The 13,885-nt window shown below is 39.5% G+C and overlaps 1 protein-coding gene across 2 annotated transcripts in view; it reads left to right on the top strand.

Moving 5' to 3' along the window:
- The window catches only part of DOCK1 (dedicator of cytokinesis 1), a 553,358-nt gene that overhangs the window by 118,668 nt on the left and 420,805 nt on the right, over positions 1-13,885 (top strand). For both annotated transcript variants that reach the window (XM_090058391.1, XM_090058392.1), the window contains exons 20-23: positions 1,146-1,235; positions 2,412-2,512; positions 3,937-4,071; positions 7,451-7,559. In XM_090058391.1, coding sequence (XP_089914517.1) covers positions 1,146-1,235; positions 2,412-2,512; positions 3,937-4,071; positions 7,451-7,559 — 435 coding nt within the window. The remainder of the gene's footprint in view (positions 1-1,145; positions 1,236-2,411; positions 2,513-3,936; positions 4,072-7,450; positions 7,560-13,885) is intronic.

Here is a 13,885-nt window from a genome sequence, read left to right as displayed (position 1 = left end):
TTGCTGCGAGTAGTTGCGTCACATGACGCGATGGTCACCATGTGCTCGTGCAAAGATTCAAGGAGATGCATATTAACTTCTGAAGAGCCGCAGGTGGCTCCAGAGCCGCAGGTTGGCCACCCCTTCTCTAGTGCCTCCTGGCTGGAGAGCTTGCCTGTGAAGATCTGCAGCAATAGGGCTAGAGGAACATCTATACAGTCCAGGTCCTGGGCTATTTTTCTACTGGAACAAGAACTTCTGGTAGAAATTTAATGTCTCTATGTAGCCTAAGTGTATCCTAACTATGCAGTTGGCCCAATAAGAGAGATCGCTCTCAAAAATCCTTGTCAACCCATTTATCTGTTATTTGCCGGTGTTAGGAAGGAATATTAAATAGTTGTAAAGCACCTGTTACCATTCCTCTAAACTTCTGCTAAATCTTTTACTTTCATGTTGTACAGATCAGGGTATCCTGCCTACTGTCTAGTGAAGATTCATCCACAGTAATTGTGACAGAGGCCTGTAGGTTTTGAGGGAGGGACAGAAGGTTGTGTCTTTCCATTTATTATTTCTCATGCCTGCATGTTTGCTGTTGCTTGATAATTTTGGGTCCGAGTTTATTCACTCATGAAGAGCTATAGCGTGCGTGTGTGTGAGACTATCAAGATAAATCAAGCTGGACTTCGTTGCTTTGAAATTATTTAGCATGAGACTGACTTGATTGTCCATGTTTTATACTGAGATAGTCTCATTCTCAAACATTGCATGATTCTGTCCAGTAACAATGTAGAGACTGAATTCTGAAATACTTGCTCTAATACAGGAAGCTTTCTGTTCAAATATTGTATGTGTATATATCAATTTTTGACCAGGCTTCATATAAATATTAATTTTAAATTAAACTGGGTAGAGGAAAACTATTAAACACTTAATAATTAATACTTAAATAGTTTAATTAATATTAAATAATTAACATGTATTTAATTGGGTGGAGGAAATCATTGGAAAACAAAATATGAAAAAATATTTGTTCCAATTTCCAACTAACTAGCTTTTGTAGTCATTTAGAAATAAAAATAATTGTGTATGTGGATGAATTAAATATCATCTTGAAATTTTCATTTTAAGTTTCCTATGAAATATAGTAACTGAATATTTATCTGCAGTTTCTACAAGATACACTGGATGCACTTTTTAACATAATGATGGAGAATTCAGAAAGTGAGACATTTGATACGCTCGTGTTTGATGCTTTGGTAAGTTTGCATTTCAGCTAAACCCCAGTTATTAAAGTAAGTAAATACTTCAAGAACTGTCTAATCTATAAAAGAGCCCTCTTATTTCATAAGCAGCTGTTATGTTGATTAGCTAAAAAAGTATACAGTTTCATGCTTGTATATTTAAAATGGCTTTTTAACACTCAGTACTGCTTAAATGAAAAGAGTATTGAGGTTTCATAGCAACAAATGGTTTTATTGAGGTTTAAGATACAGACGGTCATGTTGGTTGACAGCGTGAGGGACCAAAACAGTTTCAGTTCCTGTATTAAAACATAGTATGTGCATCCACTGCATATAGTATGTTATACATTTTATATGTTATAGTTCATGTTGTACATGGACACTAATGCTAGTCTAGAGAAAGAACCATCTCTCTGTTAAGAAAAGAAAATCAATAAAGGAATGGAAGATATTAGGAGTATGTATCTTTTATTTTTGCTTTTTCCTTTTCCTGTTCTTTTACTAGGGGTCAGAGTTGGTGTCTCTGACCATACACAGATATAACATTTGAAGTCCAGCATGCACCTTTTGCAACGATTCAGTCAGGGAGCAGACATACACATCCTTTAAAGCATTCCAAAACAATCCTGGGGGAAGCACTTCATTTTGAAGAGAGCTGAAGGAGCAGGGAGAATGGGGTGGACAGCCAATGAGTGTTTTCCTTCCTGTGCATTCAGCCATTGCTGGGGCTGGAGAGCAGAAATCCTTGAATGCCTCTCTACCTCCAGTGTTGCAGTTCTGTCGAGGGGAAAGGAGTCTCCTGGTTTGGGGATGGAAGGCAAGGTCTCCTAGCAGGTTCTAGCAGGAGGGTGCTCCAGTGTTCATCAGGGCACAGAGGCTAGGAAGCGCTAGCCACAGGACTTGGCTACCCTGTCATACCCCCTGATTGGAAAGACACAATTGAATGACATTGCAGGAATTCCAAAGTACTCTGGCAGGTTGGATGTGGGAGGGAGCCTCTGTCTATTTGTGACCTGGAGTGTTTCAAACGAACAGAATTTGGAGCACTTCAAATGAACGATTGCCAAGGGCTCTATGTTCTTTATGATAGTAACGAGGCTCATTTTGGACTAATTTAGACAGCTAGTTTATGGCAGTGTACAGGATCCAACATTTTGCAGCTAATAGACTCCTTTTTTTCTGATCTTGCAGGTATTTATCATTGGACTGATTGCTGACAGAAAATTCCAGCATTTTAATCCTGTATTGGAAACTTACATTAAGAAGCATTTCAGTGCCACTTTAGCCTACACGTGAGTGTTTAAATTTTTTTTCTAAATGGAGAAAGATTGCTGAACCTATGTGTTCAGATCCTATTCAAATTCCCCTTTGTGTAATTTTAAATAGTATTTACCTATTAAACTTGAGGGGAAAAATGGGATGAGACGAAAGATAGCTTTGCTTTGATTTTTCAAACTTGAATTATTAAAAAAACCCCAAACCAAACAAGCAGCCATGCTGTCAATTTTGTGGCATAACACACTGAGCTGCTGGTTTTCAATGAGGTAGTGATATATGTCTGTCTTTAAAATTTCTTATGGGAAAGTGTTTATTAAAACAAACAAACAAACCCCAGGACAACTATTCATTGAACTTGAGCAAGAAATAATGCATATTAGAATATTTTAAATCCCTCTGGTCTGTAGTGTGGAATTGATGTTCTGTCTGTCTCTAATTATCTGTCTACAATTCTCATCTTAAACAAAGAAAATATCCAAACGGGAAAAACGCCCCCCCCAGCCTGCTGCTGTTTTGAACATGTCTCCTTGCCCTTTGTTGCTGCCCTTTCAGAGTAGTCTTGTTGGATGCACGTTGATAAGTAGACAGTTTTGCTTAGCAGTTTTTCTTTTTTGGGTTGAATTTTGGTAGCTAACTTAACTTTACATACTATGTATACAGTAAAATGTTCAAACAGTAGTCATAAGGAAAAAATGAGGCCCTCGGCTACTGGTATCCCATTAACTGCCATGGCTTATATGGTCCTACACTGTAAATATTTTAAAATATCACTTGTACTATGTTTAATTTTCTTTAAACCCCTACCCCCTTGCATATTAAAAATAGTAATTGATAAATTATATTTATACTAATTTAAAACTGGGAGCCTAATATATTCTGGTTTTAAAATATGACTTCTAGTCAGGAAATAAAGAGGCCATTTTGATTAGTTCATACAAATAGTTTAAAACCCCTTAAGTATGGGGACAGCACTACTTTTTTATATACCAGCTGCTACTATAGAAATGTGGAAAGAATACATTTTATCACTGGTCCACAGGGAAAGTGAACAAAAAGGTGGCAGGTCAAATGGCCACTGCTGTTGATTTTTATGTTATAATGTAATTTAGAAATCTAGTTACAGCTACTGAGGATTGTTTGCACAGTTTACTTGCACATCTTCATATTCCAAGGATTTTGTCAATAGTTGTTAAGCTCACTGCACATGTTTTATTTATGGGTATTGTGCAAGTTTTATAAGTGGATAAAATGAGCTAGACCTAGTCTAGGGCTAATGTAAGAACAGTATTAAGATTGTGAATTACACTTACTAATTGTGTTTAATAAAGTATCTTCATTTTCACTACTGATATGTATATTTCAGAATACAGAATTCGTAGTGGGAAATAGCTCAATAACATGTTTGTGTTCTTTCCCTCCTTTTTTGTGTTTTTAACAGAAAGCTGACAAAAGTTCTAAAAACCTATGTGGATAATGCTGAGAAAACTGGTATAAATGATCAACTTTTTAAAGCTATGAAAGCTCTAGAATATATATTCAAATTTATAGTGAGATCCAGAATATTATTTAATCAGTAAGTAACAGTTATCAAAGGCCCAATTTTGTTTCTGTCTTAACTTTAATTTCCTTCTGTATTAATTGCAGTTGCATGATATAATTTTGTTATGAATTTGGTTTCTTTTGTATTTTCTATAAATATTGTACTTGCGTGTAGAATGTTATGAAATGAGCTGGTTTTCATAAGGACGCTAGTTACTTAAGGTCATGCACAGCCATTACATTTATACAGGTAGAATGACCATTCTTGGTAGAAAAGATAAGCATACAAACTTTTTTTTTCTAACTTCATCAGGGGAAACTTTGGAAAAGATCTTCCAGGTGTCAACACGTTTTTCTCTCTCCAGAACAGATGCCTGCATGCGCCCCTCCTAGTCTGAGATGGGAGGTGATGAGAGAGTGGGGTTGGGAGTTTTGCAGTGCTGCTCCCTTCTCTTCCTTGACTGGTCTGAGAAGTGAGAAAAGCTGGGGGCAATTCTTCTGACATCTTCCCCAAACCAGGGACTGTCTGATTTGGGGAACTGATTGGAGGCTTGGGCCCATGTTCACTCTGCTCCCTGGCTAAGGTTGGGGAGTAGCTGCACATAATATCTTTGAAGAGCCTCACCTCCCCTGTGGGGCACTTTAAGCCTCATTACTCAAGTCTTCCCAGGACTGGGAGGAATGGAGCAGTCTGTGGCCCTTATACCTTCCCCATACCAGTTTGGGGAAGATGGGGGGTGAGTATAGCTGCTAAATGCTCATACTGCTTCCTGTCCCCAAACAATTGATAATTCCATTATTACATTTCTCAGAAATTTACTCTGTTAGAAAGGAATGTCTGTGGCCTAAAGCTGAGAACAGTGTAGTTAATAACAATTTTTCTTGATACTATGTATATTTACTTTGCATTAATTTTATGTCATCCCAGAAGTATAAGAAAAGGCTTAAACAATAGGTTTTAAATGGAGGTTTTATCGACTCCTGTGTGGTGTGAAGATAGTTTGGCCATGTTGCTACCAGTTATTTCCTTGTCCTCCTGTTATTAACTTTATGGTTTGTAATAATCCTATCACAGCTGTCAAACACTGAATATTCGCTGGAGTAGTTGGACAGCTCTCTTCCTGCTTCTCAACCTTTCCCTTTCTTTGACAAGTTTTTTAACCCTGTCTCGTACATTTAAATTGTGAAGATATGTGGGTATACATGCAAAATGACATCATATTATATTTATAATGCTTCCATTCCATCAGTCATAACTTCATGATCGCTGGGCATGACTGGAAACAGGATATTTAAAGGAAGCCTTAACTATCCAGGGGCTCTTGCTGTACTTATAAAATGTGGTTGTTTAATAAGGTTAAATAAATTTGTTGATATGAATTTGGAATGTCAGGGTTATTTAAAGTGGAAAACTCTTGAGAGATGTCATTGTCTCAGACAAGTGGCAACCAGTCCTTTATGCCATACTACACCATCCTGTATTCAATATATCCACAAATAATGGTGTGGAAATATGGAAATGTATAAATTTATTTGATTTATTCTTACTTTAAAAAAAACACATTTTCCTTAGTTTTAATCCAGTTATGAAGGAAATAAGGAACACAAGAAAATGTGTTTCTAAAATTACTAGAAATCTTAAGCTGCGTCCACATGAATGTGCATGTGTGTGTTGTGGCATCTCAAAGGACCGAGGTGTTTTGTGCTGGCTCCGTGCCAGCATGAGGGGTTCCTGGCACTGCAGGTGGGAGCTGCACGCATTCGAGCTGGGGCAGGTCCATGCTTCCACGTGAGGCTTCCAGCACTCCAGTGGGGGGGCCACATATGGAGGCACAGAGCAAACCCAGCTTGATGGTGTGTGGACCAGGAGCCATCGGGAGTTTCATGCAATCCAGCTGAATGGACTCTGTGCCACCATGTGTGGTGCTCCATTGGAATGCTGGAAGCCCCACATGAAGGTATGGAGCTTGCCTGGCCTGATGACGTGTGGCTCTTGCCTGTAAGCAAGTTTACCATGTATTTTTCTGACCTGAGATGTAGCTCTGCCTATTTGTTATAGGTTATAACAAGGTTGTTACAAGGAATTTATGTAGAGCTGTGAAGTGACCAACTTTGCCAGCCTTTCTGTATATTAGGCAATGTAATTTATATCTGTAATATTCTTGCTGTGAGATTCATAAAGTACTGAATGTCACTTGCGCTGTTTCTGGTCCTACAAATCATTTTAAAAGAGGAAAAATAATTATCTCTTGCTGAAAAATAGATTTACAGACAGAATGACCCATTGGTGTTGTCCATTGGATTTCCTGGTCCTAAGCAGTAATTCAGAATGTTTTAACAGTAGGAAATCGTAACAGTGAATGACTTGGAACAATGAATTAATGAGAGAAGCTACCAAATGTGAATGCTACAACAATTGGCCCACTGTTGTAAAATTGAAACCCTGTATAATATGTGGTAATTGTTTAAACACATTAAAATTGGTGTTACATTGTAGATCTGTGCTTAAATATCCTCAGGACTAGCGTTTCATAGGACGTACTAACAAGGAAATAGTCTTGTGGTTATGGTACAGGGTTGTCAACCCAAGACGATTTATTTTCACTGACAACCAAACTTTTTTACTGACGTATATTTTACATAATGTAAAATATAACACTTCTGCCAGGCCCTGGACAAGGGCCATGTTCAAATTTAGGGGATCAAATTAAACTAAGACTTGAACATGTGAAATACTTAGGCTGCAGTGCTGCTGACTTAGAAGATCAAAGCCACATGGTTGAGTAAGTAGTCTCTATTTTGATTTAGCTTAACTAGACAATGAAACTGAAGGAAATAAGAGGAAAATACACTTATTAGTGTATTAGGTCTTGGTGCTATGTAATAAAAGGGATTATCTGCATACTTGAGACATAATGAGGCAAAGAAAACTGGGGTGGTAGGCTGCTTTGACTGGGCTGGCCCTGAGTACAATTCTATCCATCCTCTTCTTGCATGCTCCAGCCCTCAAAATATGTGGATGAGGCCACCCTGGGTCCATCCCTCTGCAGCTGTCCTGACAATAGAGATTAAGGTCTTGAGAACTTGTTAAGTGTCCATCTATTTGATATTTAACACTAAATATAAATTATTCAGGTTATACTTGAGTGAGCCTTTGTTTTGTGGTCTTTCCATTTTATAATGTTCTGTTTGATTGAAAAACTTAGAAGAATTTTAGAACTTTCTTAAAATGCCGAGTTCATGCAAGGAATTGTCAGTTGTCATTTGAATAAAAAATGCCTGATGCAGAACCAATTTCCATTATTCATACAGGCTATGCCTTGGTAATTTTCTGGTTACCCCTTTCTAACTCCTTATATTATTCATTTTGTGCTTTGTGCTTATATTATGTAAACCATTGTTTGTTTTTTCAGACTTTATGAAAACAAAGGCGAAGCAGACTTCATGGAATCTTTGCTGCAGCTATTTAAGTCCATCAATGAGATGATGAGTAGTGTCTCTGATCAAACTGTCATAGTGAAGGTATGTGTTTCAAAGAACAAAATCTTAGCTTTACATTTCCATGTTGCGGCTGAATGACAAAAAAACCCCTTTTGTTGCCCTGAGAAACAACAATTATATAGTTGATGAAACACTAGCTTGTTTTGTGCCCAAGACTGTATTTTGCTCTGAAAAAGTTAACATATTCATGTTCCTAATAAAAGGTCTGCCCAGTTATGGAGACATTTACTGCATTGTTGCAAATGTTACTCTTTTAAGTACATTTACTGTGCGGGTCACTGAAGTTTAACTTCTCACTTGCTTGTTTTTATCAGTGTAACTAGACACGTTTATCAGGTAGTGATGACAGTATAGTTTACCCTAGCCCCAGGCAATGACATGTATACCCTAGGCTATTTTGTAGCTACAATATAGTACCATAAGTCCTAGTTCACTTTTTTTTGTGCAGGATCAGGTAGTGATTCAGGCTAGAAATCTTTCTCTTCTATTCTCCCTTTGATGTAGTACTGGTTCTCAGTAGACTGGCCTTTAACACTGATAAATATGTATGAGTTTTTTCAACTGAAACTGGGTGCAGGAGCCTACTGCAGTGGCATTAGATAATAGGGCTACTATTTACAACAATCTAACTAATATTATTGTAGTACCACAGATGCCATCCTGTATCACTGCAAATGTGCCAGTCCTGTAAAATACATTGATGCAGCACATCTACCCAAGGGTAAGAACTGCTCAGTAAGCAGATGTTTAATGCTCAGATAACCTCCTCACAGAGGACATACCCTTATCTCTAATGGAGTATGTAATAAAGCTAGAACTCTTAGTTATATCATGAATTGGTTGACTAGAGATGGACAGGGTGGTGAATCTGCAAGTGGTGGGTTTGCTCCTGCTCCTCTCTTCCTCTTCCTCTTGCTTGGATAAGCAGTGGGTCATCAGTAATGAAGATTCTGCAGCTTTTGGGAGGAGTGAAGTCACACTTGCAGACTGCTTAACACCCTAGAAGAGCTTGGTGTTTGGCAGCAGTTTGGAAATGTAGAGATGCATTGATTATTAAAGCCATGGATAGTAGCTGAAGTAACTGCAGCTTTTTTTTCTGTCATGATATACTTCCGGGGTTTCTCAGATAAGAATCCCACAAAAACCTATAGTTACCCTGGAGACGGTAATGGAATCCCCACTTATTTAAGAAGAGGCCCGATGGATATCTTTGGCAGAAGTCTAGTGAACGGGAGCCAGAGATACTCCATGATTAAAAGGAGTAATCCTGACAAACTGATTCTTGAATCCTGATAGAGGAGCAGTTTGCATCTATTTGCAAATGTCCAACCAGCTGAGTCTGGTATTTTCAGAAGTTATAAAGGCTAAGCTAAAGGGGTGAGGTCACTAACCTGTATTTTGTTGGACTGCAATGTCAAGCCCAGACTGAAGCATATGGAAAAAGAAAAAGTGGAGGATTTGCATCTATCAGAAATGCTGTATAGTACTCTCTTGACCAAACTACATATCCTGAGTGTAAAAGAGTATCTTTCAATATTGGAGATAACAAAAGTCTTTTTCTCAGTGGCTTTGGTTTGCTATTTGATGATTAGTAATTAAGGCATTCTCAGACTGTGAAGATAAGATACAGAATTTATTAGCCTGGGACCAATTTGTGACTCCCATGTGTGCAAGGCAGATGCAGTTGGGTTTCTCCTTGTTAGGAATTAAAGGCCAGGGATAAGCCATCAGATTGCTGCAGAGCTGAAGTCAGCTGTAGAAGCCACGGAAGTAATGCTCTGTTTTGAATATAAGAGACCAAACTAGTGGTAAATGCTGTTACGGACTTGAGATTCAGACCTCTTAGATCTAGTGAGGTCATAAAGGCTGCTTGCAGAAGTTAAAAAAACAAACAAAGCAAAAAACAGTGCTTTACTTTAAACTCCATGTGCTCCCATGCTGAGACAGTGCATGCCCAGAAGACCACCATGTTAATTGGACCCAGATCGCCTGATATATGTAGAGATCAGGTGCTTTAATGGGGCTTTTTGGGCACTTTTATCTAATAGTTGATTGACTCAGCTTTAGATAAAAGCATCAAAAAGTGCTGCTGAAGTGCCTGATCTAGACAGGCGGTGCAGAGCTGGGTTGAAGTAATGTGCTGCTGCTTCCAGTAAAACGCAGGTTTTTTAAAATTTATTTATTCATTTATTTTTTTATGTATCTGCAAGCAGCCAAAGTGCTGCACTGTGACGCCCAGCAGTTTAAATGAGAAGATGACCCAAAATCACAAATCCTGAAATTTATGAAGGGCAGATACAAGGGGGAGAAAAAAGGGACACTGAAAACGACTGAATCCTCCCTAGCAATTTCTCTTTTATAATGAGAGGTCAGGACCAAAGATATAGTAAGTCTTAACATGTGAACTAAGAAGGTCAGTGGGAGTGGAGCAGATTATTAAGGAAGGGGCACAGTGTTTGGCCTTTCAAAATCACCTGCTGCTGCATGAAAGAAGCTAAGCATAGTAGAACTTTTATATTTTATAGTGGTTCAGTGTAAGAACTGGATATGGGTCAGCAAAAGGGAGTGATACAAAAGGAGCTGTAGCAGTGAAATAAAGAAAACAAAGGAATTCATGGACATAATGGTATTATGTAGGATATGAGGAAACTGGTGTTTGGAAGGTTTTAAATGTTCTTGTGAAACAGTATGTGGTAGGAGACTTTTTAGCACTACATATATGATCATCAGAGAGATTTTGTGTAAGGGATGATGAGGATGGAAAGAACAAATGACATAGAAACTATGCAGAGGGGCTCTCAAATGTCCTAGCAAAGGCCAAAGAAGTCCCAGAGGTGTAGTAGTAAACTGTTTTATGGTCTTATCTGCAACTTGGAAAAGGACAATTGGTTCTGGAAGATACCTTGTTACACTCCAACTCCTCAAAGTGAGATGGAATACGTATTATTTCTGTATGACTATTTGAAAACATTGCAAGGTCAGGTATGTAGTCCTCTTTGACATTGTCTGGAACTTGTTTTATTTTTTAATGAACATTTGTTAAACGTTTCTTCTTCTGTAATTAATGTACTCTCTGCCATTCCAACATTTGTCGTCTTGATGCTGAACGTATTACGTTATTTTGCTCAGAATACAAAATTGTTAATATTTTTGCTTTCTGCAGTTCCTGAGGCTACTTAGTTTTGCTCGAAGATCCCCTGAAGTATGGCAGTTTTTCACCTGTAATTAGATATAGATTAGATTAGGCTATGAGCTTAAAATAAGCGTATGAAAACTAGATATTCTAGGCATTCGTGCCATTTTATGGTGGTTTGAATTTGCCTTTTGTTTTTAATACTTGGAGCTGGTCTAACAAGTTATGCATGTTTTCTTGAGTTTGTTTTACTAATAATGGCACGGTTGTCTTGTTGAAAAGCCAGCGTTATGCTTTATTCATTTATGTTGCTTTTATCACTTTATGGATTAGGTATAGGTATTAGGTCTTTATGTGTATTTGGGATTTTGGGACATAGTTTAGTCAAAGGAACTGAGGTATGCATATCTAAGAAAAAGGGAGGAGGTGAAAACGTTAAGTATCTCTTGCCATTGTGTTACTAGGGTAAGAACATTTGCCACATACAAGCACAGGCAGACGGGGCTGTTGCTGGGAGGGGTATCCAAGGTCTTGTATGATGTACTGGGAAAATCAACCCACACAACAGTTAAGGCATCTCAGAGTAAGGGGCCGTAAGCAAGAGCAGGGTCGGGCAAAATGGTGGATCTGGCTGGCGGCCAGACTCCATTTCCCAGCAGCCTCTGCCCATATGGACGGACTGGTTTCCATGCAGACCCCAGCAGCAGCTGCACTGTGATAGCGTGAGGTCAGAGTTTTTGTGGAGACTGACCGCAGCGATGCTTACAGGGTGTGCAGCAGGGTGCAGAGCTGCTCCGGAGCCAGGCTGGGACTTTGTGGTGCTGCCAGGGCAGAGCTATGATTTGCAGCCTGCGTGTGCTGGGGGTAGGGGTGTGTAGGCAGCAGACTGCAAGTCTACCCTGGCTCTGGACCATGCTGCCACCACCTCAAGATCCTAGCCTGACTCCAGAGCAGCATCCCACCTTGCCACATGCCCTGCCAGCAGGGCTGGCACTAGGGCAGGCTTGTGGGGAGCTTTAGTCTCTCCACAATTCCCCATAGTACCCTGTAGCCATGTCTCTCAGCAGTACCAGTGCCACTGCCTGCCCTGCACAGGTGGCAGCAGCTGAGCCTGCCCTGCTTCTGCCTCAGCACAGCCCCCCTTTAACCCTCTCACCAGGAGGAGGCTGGTGCTGCTGCTGCCTGCCAGCACTGCTGGGGCCAGTCTCCATGGAGACCCTGGGCCTGTACTATCGTAGTGCGGCTGCTGCTGAGGTCTCTGTGGAAACCAGCCCTAGCCACACGGGCAGGGGCTGCTTGGAAATGGAATCTACTGCCAGCCAGATCCGGCTCGCAGCCCATCATTTGCCCACCTGTGAGCTAGAGGAATTCCAAATGCCCCAGGAAGAAAAGAAATTTTTGGCGAATTCTGATTATTTTAGCCATGGTCCTTGGATTATCTCAGGCTTTGTAGGAGTGCAAGTCCCCAGCAGTCAGGGCTGGCAGGATCAGCAGGCAAGCTGATCTCTGGAAATATTGGCAGGACTTCTTGAAGGTCTAGGTTGTGGCCAGATAAAAAAAATGAAAAAAATTACTTGTTTTTTGTTTTATCGACGAACTGTATGGTCAGTCTTTTTGTATAAATCTTTTCTAATTCATAATCAGTCCTTTTGTTGTTTTGTCTTGTTACTGGTTGCCTGTGGTTTGAACATTGTCTCAGGCTTAGTGATAATCCAGACTACTCCATTCTGTGGAAAGGGGAACCCTAAAATTCTTTCACAACCCAAGGGGAGGCTACCCAGATTGGGCAGAGATTCCCCTGGTGCAGCTATGGGGAATCCAACTCTTTAAGGGCAGTAAAGTTGAGATGTGCAGGGATAAGGAGCACAAACAGCCTGTTCTTTGGGACAAGTAGCAGGACAGCAGGGAGAAACTTGGGACTCCAGTGGTACCTTGTACACTACTTTGTGACATTTTTCTTTTTCCTTTTTGCTGATACTTTCTGTTGTCTGAGCATTATTTTTATGACAGTAGTCATAAAAATATTATGAGATTTGTGTTTCATTAGATTAAGTTTTGTATTTGGCCTTATGCATAATTCTTCCTTTCCAAGAACTGGCCAGTTCTTTTAGCAATGATGAAAAAGAAATACTTTTTTGAGTATTTTCCCAAGATCCTAACTGCCTGATTTCTGCCCTTGTTTTAGTCTGCTAAAGCATTCCCCTAACTTCCTTTTTGGGAATGAATCTAACTTTCTTGCATGCTTTCTGACAGGTCAGTTTGTAACACATAGGTACATGTAAACTTTTGAGTATTCTAGGAGAACAGATGCAAATGGTTGAAGATGGATAAAGTATTGTTGAAATGAACTTGTTAAAAGGTAGTCATTCTTTTATTCCCTTAGGGCATTTATACACATACGTTTGTCTGCTCCAGTGTGCCGGAAATCCAGAACGTTGGAGCAGACTTGATTAATCGAGTCTGCAGAGCACACAAACTGATGCACCCATTGCTGTGTTGTGTGCATTTGTATAAACGGCAAAATGCGTGTTAGTGCTAAGAAAATGGCAGTGGTGCGTTTTGAAACTAAAACGCCTTTGATGTGTATTTGCTCAAAAGAGCACTGCTGCCATTTTCTCAGTGCTGATGCATATTTTGCCATTTATGCAAATGCATGTGACACAGTGCTGGGTGCTTTTAAAAGTGCCTGGTGCTGTCGCATGCATGTGTTCATGTGCCCTTAGACTTCTCTTGTCCTGGTAGTTCATTCATAAGAATAATTTCCATACCTTAATAGAAAACTTTTATGTGCTACCTTCTGGAAAGCATTCTCTTTTCCCTGATGGAAGATAGTGTTGAAATATGCACAAAACACTCCTTAAATAGGGTAGAAGGTGCATTACTACAGAAGCAGGGGAATACTACTTCAGTGTGTCCTATAGAAAACTTATAAATCTGTTTGGCTTGTTATCATATTGCAAAGAGTAGTGTAGAAAATTAAAGTGTTAATGTTAACAGATATTCAGATGTTGAAACATAAATTCAGGATTCCAGATGGAGTTGCACACTCCTTCCCAAATTCCTAATCTATCATGACACTTCATCTATGTGAAGCAGTAACTGCCACTGCAGATTTGTTCTGAAATCTTCATAACTATTTTCCTCGAGTTGATCATACTTAGATTTTTCAGGCTGTCTGTTAAAGGAATAGGCCATCGAATTGACATTGTACTGT

The sequence above is a fragment of the Crocodylus siamensis genome, chromosome 7, assembly GCF_052110815.1.
Source record: "Crocodylus siamensis isolate JL-2025a chromosome 7, ASM5211081v1, whole genome shotgun sequence".
Taxonomy (NCBI): Eukaryota; Metazoa; Chordata; order Crocodylia; family Crocodylidae; genus Crocodylus; species Crocodylus siamensis.
This window is presented reverse-complemented; position numbering and strand designations above follow the sequence as displayed.